This window comes from Panthera onca, chromosome F2 (genome assembly GCF_046562875.1).
Source record: "Panthera onca isolate mPanOnc1 chromosome F2, mPanOnc1 haplotype 2, whole genome shotgun sequence".
NCBI lineage: Eukaryota > Metazoa > Chordata > Mammalia > Carnivora > Felidae > Panthera > Panthera onca.
In genome coordinates, this window is record NC_138356.1 from 54,561,719 (window position 1) to 54,578,457 (window position 16,739).

At 39.3% G+C, this 16,739-nt stretch overlaps 2 protein-coding genes across 3 annotated transcripts in view; one reads left to right on the forward strand and one right to left on the reverse strand.

Annotated features, from left to right (window-relative positions):
* Positions 1-6,135, reverse strand: part of NUDCD1 (NudC domain containing 1) — a 75,652-nt gene extending 69,517 nt beyond the window's left edge. The window contains exon 1 of the mRNA XM_060611162.3: positions 5,845-6,135. Coding sequence (XP_060467145.1) covers positions 5,845-5,962 — 118 coding nt within the window. The 5' untranslated portion in view covers positions 5,963-6,135. The remainder of the gene's footprint in view (positions 1-5,844) is intronic.
* Positions 6,136-6,251: 116 nt separating this feature from the next.
* ENY2 (ENY2 transcription and export complex 2 subunit) lies at positions 6,252-16,362 on the forward strand. Of its 2 annotated transcripts, none has more exons than XM_060611164.2 (5): positions 6,252-6,355; positions 7,805-7,881; positions 11,900-11,970; positions 13,308-13,382; positions 16,101-16,362. In XM_060611164.2, the coding sequence occupies exons 2-5, from the start codon at positions 7,814-7,816 to the stop codon at positions 16,175-16,177; spliced, it is 291 nt and encodes a 96-aa protein (XP_060467147.1). In that variant the 5' UTR covers positions 6,252-6,355; positions 7,805-7,813; the 3' UTR covers positions 16,178-16,362. The 2 variants fall into 2 exon arrangements, with proteins under 2 accessions (XP_060467147.1, XP_060467146.1); XM_060611163.2 differs by having other exon boundaries at positions 6,273-6,427.
* The last annotated feature ends 377 nt before the right edge of the window (positions 16,363-16,739 follow it).

The window sequence follows — 16,739 nt, forward strand, 5'->3', positions numbered from 1 at the left end:
AACCAAGAAATGTGATAACAATGAATTCTTAAGAAAATACTCAACCCAGGGGCGCCTGGGTGGCTCAGTCAGTTAAGTGTCTGACTTGGGCTCAGCTCATGATCTCACAGCTGGTGAGTTCAAGCCCTGCGTCCAGCTCTGTGCTGACAGCTCAGAACCTGGAGCCTGCTTCTGATTCTGTGTGTGTGTCTCTCTCTCTGCACCTCTCCTGCTTGTGTTCTGTCTCTCTCTCTCAAAAAGAAATAAACATTTAAAAAATTTTAGAAAAGAAAAAAAAAGAAAATACTCAACCCAAAAGAAGGAAGAAAAATGGAAATGGACAAAAGGAAAAAAGAAAAGGAAAATTCCATTTTCCCAGAGTAGATAATACAAACAGAACACCACTAGCAAGATGAAAGATCAAACTAAAAAAAAATCAATAATCACATCAAATATAAACAGCATAATGAAAAGGTAGAGATTGTCAGGCTGAATAAAGAAACAAGACTCAACTATTTCTGCCAGTAAGAAATACATGTTAGATACTAAAACACAAAAGGTTAAAAGTTAAAAGGTGGAAACAAATACACACATTATGGTAATATTTAGCAAAAGAGCTGGAGTGAGGACATAATAATCAATAGTGTTTATGCAACATAACAGAGCTTCAAAATATATGAAGTAAAAATGAACAGAACTGCAAGAAAAAAGAAAAATCTACAATCGTAGTCAGAGATTTCAATATCCTTCTCTTACGCAGGCACGAGGTAAAAGTAATTATGCTGAGTAAAAGAAACAAGACAAAAAAGAATACATACTGTGTAATTCCATGTATATAAAACTCTAGAAAATGCACACTAATTTATAGCAACAGAGAACTAGCAGCAGTTGCTTAGGGACTGAAGGGGTATGTGGAGGAACAGAGTGCTAGTAACAGAAGGGCACAGGAAGTGCCCATTTTAAGTAGAGGAAGATCTGTATAAAATAGATGCCTAGAGGGGTGTCTGGGTGGTCAGTCGGTTAAGCATCCGACTCTTGGTTTCAGCTCAGGTCATGATCTCACCGTTTCATGAGTTCAAGTCCCAAGTTGCGCTCTGTGCTGGCATCACAGAGCTTGCTTGGGATTCTCTCTCTCCCTCCCCCCACTCATGCTCTCTGTCAAATAAATAAATAAACTTTATAAAACTTTTTGCTTGTTCTTTAGCATAGAAAAACACAAACTGGAACGCCTGGGTGGCTCAGTCACTTAAGTGCCTGACTCTTGATCTCAGCTCAGGCCATGATCTCATGGGTTCATTTCATCAAGCCTGCGTTTGGCTCTGTGCTGACAGCATGGAGCCTGCTTGCGATTCTCTCTCTCCCTCTCTTTCTCTCTCTCTCTCTCTCTCTCTCTGCCCCTCCCCTGCTCATGCTCTCTCTCTCTTTCAAAATAAATAAAATTTGGGGAGAAAAAGAAAAACACAAACTGACAGTTGTACTGTTTATATAGCAAAGGGAACTTTAGAACAATTTGCTAGTATTATTTAAAATAAGAGAATAAAAATAAGCCAGTACTAAAACTCCTCAAGATGAGAGCACATCTTCAACCTCAGATTCTAAATGCAAAGCTTCACACACCATCCACTAATGTTTTTGCTGAAATAATGTAAACTCCTTGGGTAGTATAAAAGAAATCAAGTTGCCAAGAGGAGCTCCTCAATCATACCTCACCATCTCCAGAAATGACAATTTTTAAACAAACTAATCTCGGGACACCTGGGTGGCTCAGTTGGTTAAGCGTCCGACTCATCATTTTGGCTCAGGTTTGATGCTCAAGGTTTCATGGGTTTGAGCCCCACGCAGGCTCTGTGCTGACAGTGCAGAGCCTGCTTGGGATTCTCTGCCTCTCTCTCTCTCTCTCTCTCGTTCTCTCTCTCTCTCTCTCTGTGCCCCTCCCCAACTCACGCTATCTCTGTCCCTCTCAAAATAAATAAACTTAAAAAGATAAAAGAATTAACCTCTTCATCATCATTCTCAGGTAGTAATTTTTTATTTTTAAATATTTATTCATTTTTTTTTGAGAGAGACACAGATACAGAGCATAAGTGGGGCAGGAGCAGAGAAACAGGGAGACACAGATTCTGAAGCAGGCTCCAGGCTCTGAGCTGTCAGCACAGAGCCCGATGTGGGGCTCGAATCCACAAACCATGAGATCATGACCTGAGCAGAAGTTGGATGTTTAACACACTGAGCCATGCAGGTACCCCACCAGGTAGTAATTCTTAATGCAAGCCCCTCACATAAACTATGGCAAAAGCCTCCAAACTGGTCTCCCTGTCTCTATTCCTCCAATCTCCCAAATTCGGCTGCCACAGATCCTCTTTTTTTTTTTTTAAACATTTTATTATATTTTTTGAGAAAGAGAGAGAGACACAGCACAAGCAGGAAAGGAGCAGACAGAGAGGGAGACACAGAATCAGAAGCAGGCTCCAGGCTCTGAGCTGTCAGCAGAGCCCGACACGAGGCTAGAACCCACGAACCACGCAATCATGACCTGAGCCAAAGTCAGATGCTTAACTGACTGAGCAACCCAGGAGCCCCCAGCCTCCACAGATGCTAAGAGTAAACCACTCAATCTCTAAATCTATCTGCTTTCTACTCTTAAAACCCTAAATGGCAGCTCATCACCACCTCCAATTGTGCATCCTAAACACAGATTCCAATACCAAAAATGGTGAAAAAAGGAAAAAACAATGACAACTTAGGAACTCGTTAATAAAGTTAATGTATTCAATTTAGAGGACTATTGTGAGAGTTTGCTTCCTGTTTTTTTGATGTTCAAATATCCTTTTACTTATGAAAGAATGGGTGAGGACATCACCGTGTTTAAGAAACATCTCCACTTTGGGGCGCCTGGGTGGCTCAGTCGGTTGAGCGCCGACTTCGGCTCAGGTCACGATCTCGCGGTTCGTGAGTTCGAGCCCCGCATCGGGCCCCTGTGCTGACAGCTCAGAGCCCGGAGCCTGTTTCAATTCTGTGTCTCCCTCTCTCTGACCCTCCCCCTTTCATGCTCTGTCTCTCCCTGTCTCAAAAATAAATAAACATTAAAAAAAAAAAAATTTAAAAAAAAAAAAAAAAAAAAAAAAAGAAACATCTCCACTTAGGATGTATTATGCTAAGCTAAACAAGTCAGTCAGAGGAAGACAAATACCACACCATTTCACTCATATGTGGAATTTAAGAAACAAAACAGATAACATGGGAAGAGGGGGGAAAAGAGGGGGGCAAACCATAAGAGATTTTTAACTATAGAGAACAAACTAAGGGTTGATTGGGGTGGGGGGGGTGGATGGGAAGGATGGGCTAGATGGATGATGGGTATTGAGGAGGGCACTTGTGATGAACACTGGGTGACATGTAAGTGATGAATCACTAAATTCTACTCCTGAAACCAATATTACACTAGAATTTAAATAAACACTTGAAACAAACAAAAGAAACATCTCCACTTAACAAGTTAAAAAGTTGGCAAATCTTTGACAGCTGAACTTTATTTTTATCTATTTTTTTTTTTAATCTTCATTTTTGGGAGAGAGAGAGAGAGACAGAGTGTGAGCAGGGGAGGAGCAGAAAGAGAGGGAGACACAGAATCCGAAGCAGGCTCCAGGCCCTGAGCTGTCAGCACAGAGCCTGACGTGGGGCCCAAACTCAGGTACCGTGAGATCATGACCTGAGCTGAAGTTGGACGCTCAACCGACTGAGCCACCCAGACGCCCCCGAACTTTATTTTTAATTGTAAAAGCCCATGAAAAGAAATACTGACTTAGACACACCAGAGGTGTAAAGTCCACAAAACAAACAGTGCCCTCATCTATCTTTCTAATTCATCTCTCATTCCCCAGATTTTTTCCTCCAGCAATACAGGACTGCAGCAGTGTCCTACACAAAACCCAATTACTCTTTCCCTTTTTTACTCACGCTTTCTCAGGAATGGAGTCACCTCAATAACAACTTCTTTTCCTCACTCATTCAATTTATTGAGTACCTATAATCTTAAGCGTTAGGGATACAGTAGTGAAGAAAAGAGAAACATTATCTTCATGGAGTCACAGTCTAGTGGAGGAAAAAGATATCAAATAAATATAGCATTAAAAACTATGATAATACTGCTTTACAGAGAATGGAATGAAGGAGAATGAAATGGCAGGAAAGCTAGTCAATAAGCTACTATAGTTAAGGTAAAAAAATAACTGATTTGGACAAGGGTGGAGGCAAGAAGTCAAATCTTGAGCTGACTGTACTTGCTGACAGACTGAACAAGGGGATAAAAGAAATACTTCATAACTCCAATATAAGCAATTATGTAGACTTGCACTAATAGTTCCAATTTTTTATGCCTCTCTGTCTTTACTATGAGTTTGCTATACTGACTTTAAGGTTGATGATATGACTTGTTTTGACCAATGGGACAAGAGCAAACTTTTTCCTGGCAGCAGCTTATAAAAGTGCCTGTGCACTGCTGGTTTTCTCTTGGAGTAAAAAGCCTGCTAAAGAATGAGACCACATGGAGAAAACCTAACTAAGTAGAAGCCATCTGAAATAATCCTATACCAATCTATAGCCAGAGAACCCCCAAACATATGAGGAAGCCCAGCCAAGAGCAGAGCGACAAAGCAGATGCATAACTGAACAAAAATGCAGGAATAAGCCCAAGCCACGACTAGAAGAACCACCTACCTAACTTACAGACCTGTGAGCAACAATAACTGCTTACTCTTTTGAGCACTGAATTTTGGGTGGCCTTTTCATGCATAAATTAAACATGATGGTACCATTTACTGACACAGGGTGGGAGAAGGAAAGGAAGGGAATGAAAAGAAAAACCAAGCTCATTTTATCTTACCTGAGTCAACTCTTACCTATTCTTAAAAACTCACCTTAGATATCAACTTCTCCAGGAAGCTTTCCCAGATCTTGAGGCTGGTTTGGAAAGATACTTAAGTACTAACATTGTGTTCTGTACATAGCCAGATCACTGCCTTATCAGACTGCTCTAAACTTATCTGTTTATATTTTTCTTCCCAAGTACCCAACTGCACTTTTATATTACAGACTGTACCTCATTTATCTTGATAATATCAGCAGGTAACATAAAACAAGGTCTTGGTAGAGGTTTCTGAATTTTATAAATCAATTAATAAACACTTATCTGATAAAATTTATTAAGTCTAGATCAGTATTTCTCAAAGTGTGATGCACTCAACACGCATCAGAATCAGTAGAGGTGTGTTAAAAATGCAAATCTCTGGGCCCTTTATCTTTAACGAAAATACCATTCATTACCTTCTAAGAACAAGGATGAATATTTTGGTCAGCCTCAAATACACACAAATAGAAGTGTAGGTACTAAATCAACGTTTCCTCAAAATTTCCTAGAGATATTCTCTAAGATAGTGTCCTTAAACTGACAGCACCTATGCAACTGAAAATGCTCTGAATTGCAATGGCGTTTCTTTCTAAGAAATGAATCTCCGCCATCTGGGAGGTCCTCCAAAGTGTGGCTTCTCAACGCACACGGTTACCGAGGATGCTAGAGAGCGAAAGCGGGGCCCAGGCCGGGAAGGACAAGCGCCCAGAGGCCAGGCAGCAGTTGCGTGACGGACCCTGGAACTCGGGCCGAGCCAGGCGAAGGAGACTCCCACTGGGTTCTGGGATGGGCTTCCCTCTCCAGAGGCGGCCATCCCCGGTCCACGCTAGCCCGACGGGATATACGGAAGGTCCCGGTCGCCTTGCTTGCCCAAGACAGAAAGGAAGAAAATGAGGAAAGGGTCCGGCCGCCAGCAGCCGAAAGTGGGGAGAGTGCCGGGGGTCGCCGCCGCCTCCCACCTGCGTCAAGCTCCAGCTGGTAACAGGGCAGCGGCTCGAGGGAGAGCTTGTAACCCTCGAAGCGGGGATCCAACAGAGGTCTCTTCACGCGCAGAGAGCAATTAGCAGCCACCTCCATAGCCTTCCTAGGTCGCAGCGTGAGAATTAATAAAGCTCTTGTTGAAAGGTCCGCGCTTCGCTCGTAGCACCGAGGCTCGCAGGCGGCGTGGTTCCCATCCCAGAAAACACTGCGGTGTGGGGCGCCGTCTGGGAAATGTAGTGTCCATGCGAAAGTTGACTCTGTTGCATGCCGGGCTATGTAGTCTTTCGGAGACTTAACGCCCGCGCGACTGCAGGGTATGGACTTTCTTACCCAGAGGGCTGAGCTACCAGGAGGCGGCCCGCGCTGGTTAAATTCTCACATTTATAGGCAGGGTGGCGAGACCCCGCCCCGGAAATGCGTGTTTTAGCTTTCTGTGTGCTTAGGTGCCCGAGCTACTGAGGGTCTAAGTCCGGGCAGCCGAAGAGTGTGGTAGGTAACGGTCGTCAGCGCAAGGGTCATTTCGTCGCTGGGAAGGGACGGCCCTCGCCCGCGGTGATGGTGGTGAGCTATGCCCGTGGTCCTCAGGGCCGGGACCCGGGCCCAGCCCAGGCTCCTTTCGATGTGCTGTCTTTCGTTAGCTTCCCCGACCCGCGCTCGCGGGCCTGTAGGGCTCTCCGACAGGGCGTGCAACCGGAGTTGGCCTGAAGCCAGTCCACGCTTTGTTTTCTGGCTCCTCCCCTCCCGCCTCTCCCGCTGTCTCCGCCCTATTCTATTTTCCCAAAGAATGTCTGAACTGGGAGGGATTCCCCTAGCGCCCTTGTTTTACCAGTGAGAAAACTGAGGCCTTTAAGAATTGACTTGTCCAAGGTCACTATCCGTATTTTAGGGGCCAAGGCGAGATCAAGTTCAATATTCTAGGAATGGTACCGACTAGACCTTAGAGTTATTTTGAAAATGTTAGCCTCCAACGACATAAGCAAACATTACTAAGTCCTTTCTCAACCCCTCCTTTTTCCTGTTCCACTCAAAAAAAATTTTTTTTCCCAACTCAAAACTCATTGCCAGCCTGAGTTTTCACATAGGCGAAGATGGGAGACAACAAAAGTAGTCCCGAGTTAGTGACAGATTAAGTGCAGTAATGTTACTGTATTCCAAGTTTTTACATTCTAACCTTCTTCTACCTTTTTTTTTTTTTAAATGAAAGTTGAGAATTTTCTGTGTTGGGAATTAGTTCGAGATTTGTTTTCAGTTCTGATGAAGAGCATACACAAACACATACTTGGAGCTACTTTGAGAGTTGTGTTTCTGGGTGCATCCTAGTGAAAAGTAAAGCACTTAGAACCTAATCTGGAAATTTTATTTTTCACCAACAGTACTTGATCTTTTATTGGTATTTAGGTTATATGGCTTCCCAGAAATTTTGAATGCAGTTAAAGTGCAGAAATTATTAGCAGTCAGTTATGATGTGCTGTTAAAGTGTTTGGGGGCTTCTCGGGTCAGAGTACCTGAGTTCAAATCCTGCCTTCACCACTTTCTATCTTTGTGCCTCAGTTTTCTCAATTGTAAAATACAGATTATGTTAATAATTCATACATAAAAAAATAAGTTTTGGGAATTAAATGAGGTTAAAAAAAAAAGCCCCAATGTGTTAACCCAGTACTGGGCACATAAGTGTTTCATAAATGTGACAATAATTATTATTATCTAAGGACTCATTAATAAAGGGTATCTGGGGGAAGAAAATTGTGAGTTAATCAGTATGACTTATTGGGATGCAGTAAACGATATTAAGAGTAATGACATTGTTAACACAATGTTGAAATCTATCACTCCTTCAGTTGATAGAATGTTAAATGTTAAATGGGATGCTTACCTAGAGGATTTAGAAGAAAATACTTTGTGGGTGTTCTGTATCTGAAAATACATGTTGATGTTCAGGTTAGCAAGATGAACAAAGATGCGCAGATGAGAGCAGCGATTAACCAAAAGTTGATAGAAACTGGAGAAAGAGAACGGTAAGCAATGGATTGTGTAATAAATTACATTTAACATCTTTAAGTTACAGTTATTTTAATGTAAGAATCTAATATCAAGGAACAAACTGATGTCAATGGAAGGAATTACAGAAAATTGAGATTATCAAAAGTTTCAATTCCTAACATCCATAAAAAATAGGTCTGTTCAGTATTGCATGACTTAAACGAAAATGAGTTCTCTAAAAAGATGAACAAGAAATGACTGTCAAAGAATGTATCATCTAACAGAGAAGAAAATATACCCAGGTTACTGCAGTTTTTAATAGGGAGATAATATGATAGAACCAGTTTCAGTTACCAAACTATTAATCTCAGAGCAGCTGTGCTGTTCTTACTCTCTGAGACATTCTTCTTCCCTGATCTTTAATTCTAGCTCATCTTTCAGGTCTTAATTTAAATATCATCTCTTACAGGAATCCCTTAAGTCCAAGATGCCTTGTTCTATCCTAGCATTTAATCACATTGTATTATAACCACCTGCTTTGCTTATTTGTGTCCTGCAGTATACTCTCAGTTCCTTGACAGTAGAACTACCATTGTATCCCCAGCATTATGCCTAGCACATAACTGACCAGGTAAATATTTGAAGAATGAACAGGTGTAGAAGTACTAAGCAGAGGCTCAGGAATCAAGAAAGGCTTCCAGAAGTAGGGTGAAAGATTGCATAAGAGAAATATATTTAAGGAAGAGGAGAGATCTTTCAACTGTACTTGGGGGTTAAAGTAATCAGTTAGAGTAGTATAAGAGGTATTTCAGTTCTGGGAGAAAGATTAGCAGTTCTTCCAGCCAGTAAAGCAGAGAAGACATTCAAGGAACATGGAACAGAATGTGCAAAGTCACAGAGATTTGTTACAACATAATAATGTTCTGAGGAACTGTAAAATTAAAGCTGGCAGGTAAAGTATGAAAGTGATGTTGCTGGAACAGTAGACAGGAGGAGTAGATTTGGTATAAGTCAGAATTCTTTCATTTGTAAATGGTAGAAACTGAACTCAAAAACTTGCTTAATCAGTGGAAATATATAAGCTCATCTAACTAAAAAGTCAAGAGCTTGAAATTACTTCAGGCTCCACTGGGTCCAAGCACTCAAAAATTGTTACCAAGAATATGTTTTTCTTTTTCTTTCTCAGCTCTCTTTTCCTCTGTGTTGGCTTTATTCTTAAACAGACTACCCACAAGGTGGCAGAGATCAGCAGTTCAGGATTCACATCCCTCTGGCTCAGACTACCTTTCTCCTAGTAGTTCCAGCAAAGTACCTGGCTTGATTACCATCTTACTTAGGTACATAGGCCAGTTATGATCAGCCTTGCCTGGGTCTCATTTCCATTGCTGGAACCCTGCACAGATTTATTACACTGAGAGTGGTGTCAAAGAAAGGGCAGGAGGGGCGCCTGGGTGGCCCAGTCGGTTAAGCGTCCAACTTCAGCCAGGTCACGATCTCGCAGTCTGTGAGTTCGAGCCCCGCGTCAGGCTCTGGGCTGATGGCTCAGAGCCTGGAGCCTGCTTCCGATTCTGTGTCTCCCTCTCTCTCTGCCCCTCCCCCATTCATGCTCTGTCTCTCTCTATCTCAAAAATAAATAAATAAACGTTAAAAAAAAAAAAAAAAAAAGAAAGGGCAGGAAAATGGGTGATGGGTTTGCAAAAACATCTGACTTTATCCTTGGGTGGGGGGAGAAGTTAAAAGATTCTAAGAAAGGGGATGACTACATCACATTTGCTCTTTAGGAATACTATTCTGGCAATGTGAGGATAGCCTTAAAGGGCTAGAGATACATTATAGAAGAATGTGTTAGCAGGTTATATCAGGTTAAAAATGAAAAACAGCAAAAATGGAAACAAGAACTTAAAAATTTTTAAAGTAAAATCAGCAGTCCTCAATATGAGAAATGAGGAAGAAGACATCCAGAATGGTGCCTTGGGGAACTGAGACGATAGTATTGGCAGTAATGTGTAAAGGGGATTATTTATTATTATCTGTCTCTTCATTCGTGCAGCTTAAAGTTACTGAGTTTCTAGCATATGCTATGTCCTGTTAAGGTGCTGGTGATACAGTAGTGAACAAAATAAAGTCTGGAGCTTACATTCTAATGGGAGGAGACAGACACTACATCTGTTTTATGTAAATGGTGGTAAGTTCTAGAGGAAAAATAAAGCAGAGAATAATGGGTTGTGTATTCGAGACAAAAAAATAAAGAAGGCTTCACTGGTAAGAAAGCAGAAGGATATGAGTGAATGGGGAGGACTTTCGAGAGCCAAGGATCTAAGACAGGAGCTTGCCTGGTTTTTTGAGGAGCACATAGAATTTCATCAGCCTGAGTAAATTGAGTGAGAGGAAGAAGAGAGACCTGGGGAGGGGGAAGATCATGGACGGTTATTTAGGCTAGTTAGGTTAGTAAGCCTAACAAAAACTTGGAATTTTAGTCTAAGTAAATTGGGAAGCACTGGGCCATTTTGAGCAGAAGAAGGAGAGCGAAGTATATGAGCAAAGGAGTAGGGGGACAAGTTTAGGGGCATTGGTAGTGGGCCAGTCCAAGAGAAGAAGATGGCTTGGACTAGGGGAGTAATGGCAAAGATGGTAAAGAAAACATCTGGATTGTAGGTGTATATTTAAAACTGGAACCAGTAGGAATTGCTCCTGTGGATTATACGTATAGTGTTAACAGAGTTGAGTGAAAGATGCTCCTAGGTTTTCTAGCCTGAGGAACTTCAGGGTAAGCGTCCAACTTCAGCTCAGGTTAAGCCTGAGGAACTTCCGTTAAGCGTCCAACTTCAGCTCAGGTCATGATCTCACGGCTTGGCTCGGCGGTGTGAGCCCTGCTTTGGGCTCTGTGCTGACAGCTCAAGCCTGGAGCCTGCTTCTGAGTGTGTGTCTCTGCCCCTCCACTGCTCAAGTGTGCATGCTCTTGCTCTCGCTCTCTCTCTCTCTCAAGTATAAATAAACAAAAAAAAAAAAAAAAAGGAAGACCTAATTAAATACCAAGATGGAACTGTCACATAGGGGATGTCTAGGAATATTGAAAGAGAAATGGTTTAGTTTGGGACATGACGTGTTGAAGCTGAGACATGATTTAGGTTAAAGACTGAAGACTTGTAAGAGTGGGTATGGCAAAAGGATAGGAAATATTTTATTATACCCATGATGCAGTTAGTTGTAATACACACCATTATTTTTTTTAACCTGTAGGGAAAAAGAAAATTCTGCCAATTAAATTATGACAGGCATGGGGCGCCTGGGTGGCTCAGTCGGTTAAGCGTCCGACTTCGGCTCAGGTCATGATCTCGCGGTCCCTGAGTTCAAGCCCCGCGTCGGGCTCTGTGCTGACAGCTCAGAGCCTGGAGCCTGTTTCGGATTCTGTGTCTCCCTTTCTCTCTGACCCTCCCCCGTTCATGCTCTGTCTCTCTCTGTCTCAAAAATAAATAAACATTAAAAAAAATTTTTTTAATTATGACAGGCATACCAATTACTGAATTATTAGAATGTGGGGGAAAAACAGGCTTAGAATCAATGAAATACCATACTTAGTATATAGTTTGGAAGCTTGTTGGAAAAAAATGAGGGGAAAGTTTTTGAGGTTAGAAATATGGGGAAGCAAGAGAGCTAAAGGAGAAGAGTTTGTAGTCAAAGAATAGATTTTGAAGATTTTGAGGTGCACCTGCTTCGAGTTCAACTAAAACCATCTAGAAATTGTACAAGACTCACAGTATTCCTGTTGGTGGAGAGGAATAGAAAGTGTATGAGAAGGCCAGAGAGTAGAGTTTCTTGAGAAGTACTTCTCCCTCATCCACTTCATTTAACTTTATAATGATGAAAATGAGGTCCAGAGTCTAAATTATTTGCATAAGATCAAAAAATTAGTAATAGAACCAAGATTAGGCCACAATTAAAGTTTTTGTGTTTAGAAGGCAGGGAATTTTTAATTGAACGTTTGAACTTTTGCTTCAAACATCCTATTGTGCATTGTTGTAGTTTAATATGAAAATATTTCTTTTTCAACAGCCTCAAAGAGTTGCTGAGAGCTAAATTAATTGAATGTGGCTGGAAGGACCAGTTGAAGGCACACTGTAAAGGTAATCAGTTTCATTTACAAGATAAACTAATTCCATTGTTCTTGTTGGTTTGGAGTTCACTAGAAAAATTATAGGCAGTATTTTAAGATCTGTTGAGTGCCGAGCATAATTTGAAACATACGGAAAATTGAATCTTGTAGTAATGATTTCCTCCTTTTGTCTCCTTTTGGTAGATGTATTTCCTGAATCTTTAGAAATTTTCTTTGTATTTTTTGTAACCAAGTGAGGCAAGATTTTCTCTCTCATCAGAGTATGGAATCCAGCCTTTTTCAGTGTCCCTACTCAAAGTGAAACATTAATTATTCCTATGTTTTAACTTTATAACAAATTGAACACTATCATTGGCAGACTTTATAGGAATTACATCTCTGGCTTTAACAATATTATTTTTTGAAGAATTTACCTACAAAAATCCTAGATAATTACACTAATTTTTTAAAATGTGGGGTGGAAGCTTGTTAAGTTACTGGGTGTTGATGAGGATACCACTAGATAAATTATGCATGTCAAGAAGATGAGCCTCCTTTTCTGGCTCAGCTTTGGTATAATGCAATTCTGGATATTTTCAATGAACTCCCATTATATTGCAATTGTTTCTACAATTAATGATAATAGAAACTATTTATATCATTAATCCTAAGAAGGCAATGTGGTGAGTTAGTAAAGGCATAGACTTTGAGGTCATACAGACCTTCACTGGAAGAGAATACAGCTGGACTTCAGCTCATGTTTGGATGAGTATTTAATCTTTAAGCCTCAGTAGGCTCACTTGTGAAGTGGAAAAATGCCTGGCCCATTAGATTGTTGTGAATATTAAATGCTGCAAAACACCCAGCACATAGCGTTCCAATAATGTTAACTCCTTTCCCTCTTCTTCTTTTGGCCTAGCCTAGAGAAGAGAAATGAACAAAAGAGTTGTTCTATAGTTTAATTTAGGGATATGAAATTACAAGTTAGACTCAAATAATAGCTTTTACCTCCCTCCATACGTTCAGGAACTGCTATTATAGTGAAATAAGATCTGTACAGTTCTAAGTTTCCAGCTTTTTACACATTTTAGATTTGACTTTACAGTTTGAATTCATTCTGTTATATTTGTTAAGTTACAAGTGATTTAGCTGAGAGATGAATAGGTTTTTAAGATTTTGATCTGGTGAATACTTAATGTGTTTAGGGTTGAACTAAATCTTCAGTAGAAAAGAAAACAAGAAGTGTCCTCTTTTTTTTTAAAGACCAGTCTGCACTCTAAAAACATGATCTTAACCCTTCCTCTATGAAAATCTTTCTTACAGATAATGATTTTAAATGATATGATTTGTTTTTTGCTTTTGCATAAGAGGTAATTAAAGAAAAAGGACTAGAACACGTTACTGTTGATGACTTGGTGGCTGAAATCACACCAAAAGGCAGAGGTAAGGAATACAAATTTTGTGGATGGAAACGTGTGAAGACATTTTTTTTCTCTCTTGCTGGTTCAGTTTTTCTTTCTTTTTACAGGGAAAAATACCCTTTCTAAAATTATTTGGGTACTTGAACTTTCCTCAATGGGAAAGATAATTGGTACCTGCCTCTCTAGCATAGTCTTGAGTAATAAATATGATGAGAAGTATAAAATGTTTTTGCACTCTAAAACAGTATAGAAACATAAGTTCATAATGGTTGTTAAGACAGATAGTTTTTAAAATATGGGATTTTGTAGGGTCAAGTATTACCTGAAGCTAGGATTCATAAGTTTTATTAGATATGGCCCGATTTCAGTAATCCAAAGTTTTACTCTAGCCCCACAGTCAATGCTCTGCTGTTGTTTTTTCTTTTTAAAAATAAGTAAAGTTCTGGGGCACCTGGGTGACTCAGTGAGTTGAGCATCCAACTCCTAATTTCAGTTCAGGTCATGATCTCACTGTTGTGGGCTCCGTGCTGAGCATGGAGCCTGCTTTGGATTCTCTCTCTCCCTCTCTCTGCCCTCCCTCACTTAACGCTGTCTCTCTCTCAAAAAAAAAAAAATAAACATTTAAAAAAGAAAAGTTCTGTCTTATTAACTGTCTAATTAAGAATTGGGCAGCTTCAAAACTTCATATTCAGGGTAACCTGTATTTAAAATTCACACTACAAACATCTTTATTTCCTTTCAGAAGGCAAAGGAAGGAGAGGAAATATATTAACATTGGTGATATGTAATAAATACTGAGTTAGGAGTTACATTGTTACCTCAGATGCAGCTATGTTATTTTCATTTATTTTGAGAAAGGGGTTTTTCTGGTCATTTTAAGTGTAAGCAGATAAATTAGATGATTCATTATCTGTTTTCTCACATAGAAATAGTGAAAAGAATTTAAGTGTGAAAAGTAAATGAGTTTGAAAATTATTGCTAGAGAATACTAATTCTCTGAACTATCTGCTGGGAAAGAGCTACAGAATCCCATCGTCCTTTCCAGCCATCTGTAGGCCTGTTCACAGCTAAAAAAACATGACTTTTTCATCAAGCATGTCTCAGGGAAAAGAAAAACAAAACAAGAAACAGTATGTATTGTTCTCCCCACGAATTTACATTTTAAAATCATTTTCTCCAATTTCTTTTTCTATTTTCTGTCTGTAATTTATGTTTAATCTATTAACATTTAGGAGCTGGTTATACAGGATGGAAATTTCCTTTGCTTCTCTTTCAACACTTGTATCCTGGACATTTCAATCCCGTATAACTCCACTGCTGGAAAATGAACAAATACAGAACAGAGAAGTCAAAATAAATCCTTTCTTTTATGTTCTTAGTCTTCTTTTATAACAGAAATATTTATTTTCTTTTTTTAAGATACAGTAGAATTGACTTTTTCTTAGTGTGCAGTGCTATGAATTTTATACACATGTGTAGATTCACGTAACTACCACCCCCTATCCCTCAAGCTATCCTTTTATGGTCACACCTTATCCCTAACTCCAAGGCAACTAGACTGATCTAGTCTCCATCACCATAATTTTTATTAAAGTATGTTTAATGTACCTACTGATCCCATTTCTAGTGATCTTAATTATGTAGCCTTTATTTCTCAGAGGCTTAAATTAAACAATTTGTCAAGGGGAATAGGTGTCTTATTTAACTTGCATACTTATTTATGGAATTCACTATACAAACGTTGAACTGTACCTGAAGTTTTTAGTTTCCTTTAGATACAAGCAAGTAGCATTAGAAGTTCTGGTTCATTCCCGATTGTCCTTATTTATTAGTAGCCACAAAAGGAAAACTGATAGTGTAGATTCGTGTATTGACATTTAATAGTAATGAAAATTTCAAAGAGCAGGGCTTTTTTGTTTTTCATTTTTAGTTTGATACTCTGAATAGATAATAGTCACATGGTTCAACATTGAAAAAGTAAAAATACCATAAATGTAACCCCTGTCACAGTTTTTGCATCTTTGCTGAGTCAGAGAGTATGTGCACTTACTTCTACAGTATTGCCAAATTAGCTGCCCAAAAATGCGGTACCAATTTATATTCCCCACCAGCTAATACAAGAGCACCAGTTTTCCCTCAATCTTGCCAGCACAGGATACTACCGACCTTTGGTTTTTAGCCAATATGATTGGTAAAACATGGTATCTGAATGTGGTTTTAATTTACATTTCAACTATGAGGCTAAACCCCTTCTGTGTTCAAGAACTGTGTTCCTCCTTTTCTTTATCTCTTTTGCTTGTTTTTCTTTTAGTCTGATCTTTTTCTTATCAATTTGGAGAAATTATATAGTAGAGAGGTCAGCCCAATTCTGTAAGTGTTTTCCCACTTTTGTCTTTTGCCTTTGTTTATGGTGATTTTGACCAACTTCTTGAATTGTCACTGTTGCATTTAAACCAAATTTATTAACCTGCTGTACCTCTGTATTTAAAAAAAGCCTTTTCCACTCCTAGTTTAAAGAATTTTCTTATGTTTTCTCATCGGTGTGCAGTATAGTTAGGTATTGGACAGTTCACTCAGATAATGAATTGCAAATATACTTTTTCAGGTATCTTTACCTATTTCTTTATTGAAGCATGTGGGTTATTCATGAAATTATTAGTTCAGAATAAGATATCAAATATCAAATTGACATATATTAATTGGAATCTTCTTACTCTTATATTTTATTTTTATATTTCAGCCCTGGTACCTGACAGTGTAAAGAAGGAGCTCCTACAAAGAATAAGAACATTCCTTGCTCAGCATGCCAGCCTTTAAGATTGAATTAGATTGTGTCGTTTTGTGGTTTTATTTCTGAAAGTAAAACTTGCCATAAATTAGGAATCAATTTCCCAAAATAAAATCCTTTTTTGTATGATGGTATACAGTTTTCAGTAATGATGTATACATTGTATTGATTTTTTTCCCTAAATGTGTTATTTTAATAAATATCTCATGAATGAGTTTGAAGTTTCCTTGGATTTGCGAATAAAAGGGACTTTATTAATAATTTGCCAGATTTGTTGAAAAAGTCAGCAATTAATACAGTTTAAATGTTAAGTATGTGCATATATCTGTGCTAACAACCGAAGAGAAGTAAGCAGGCTCTTCTATTGTCTGGATGTGGTGTATTCCTCTTTTGAATCTCTATGATATTTTATAATACATGTCCCATCTTGTACTACAGATGTCTAATTTCTGATTTGTTATAAATGCTGAGGGTTGGGACTGGGTCTTAATCATCTTTATGTGCCTTCCTTATTCCTCAAAGAATTTACCATCCTATTGGAAGAGAGAACATTTGCAAACTGGCTTCATACCACGCTCCTCTCACATACTC

What these genes read in the sequence shown, in the direction of transcription:
- ENY2 (XM_060611163.2), top strand. An exon ending in GAAACTGGAGAAAGAGAACG is followed by an intron (nt 7,882 to 11,899) that starts GTAAGCAATGGA and finishes CTTTTTCAACAG; the next exon opens with CCTCAAAGAGTTGCTGAGAG. An exon ending in GTTGAAGGCACACTGTAAAG is followed by an intron (nt 11,971 to 13,307) that starts GTAATCAGTTTC and finishes CTTTTGCATAAG; the next exon opens with AGGTAATTAAAGAAAAAGGA.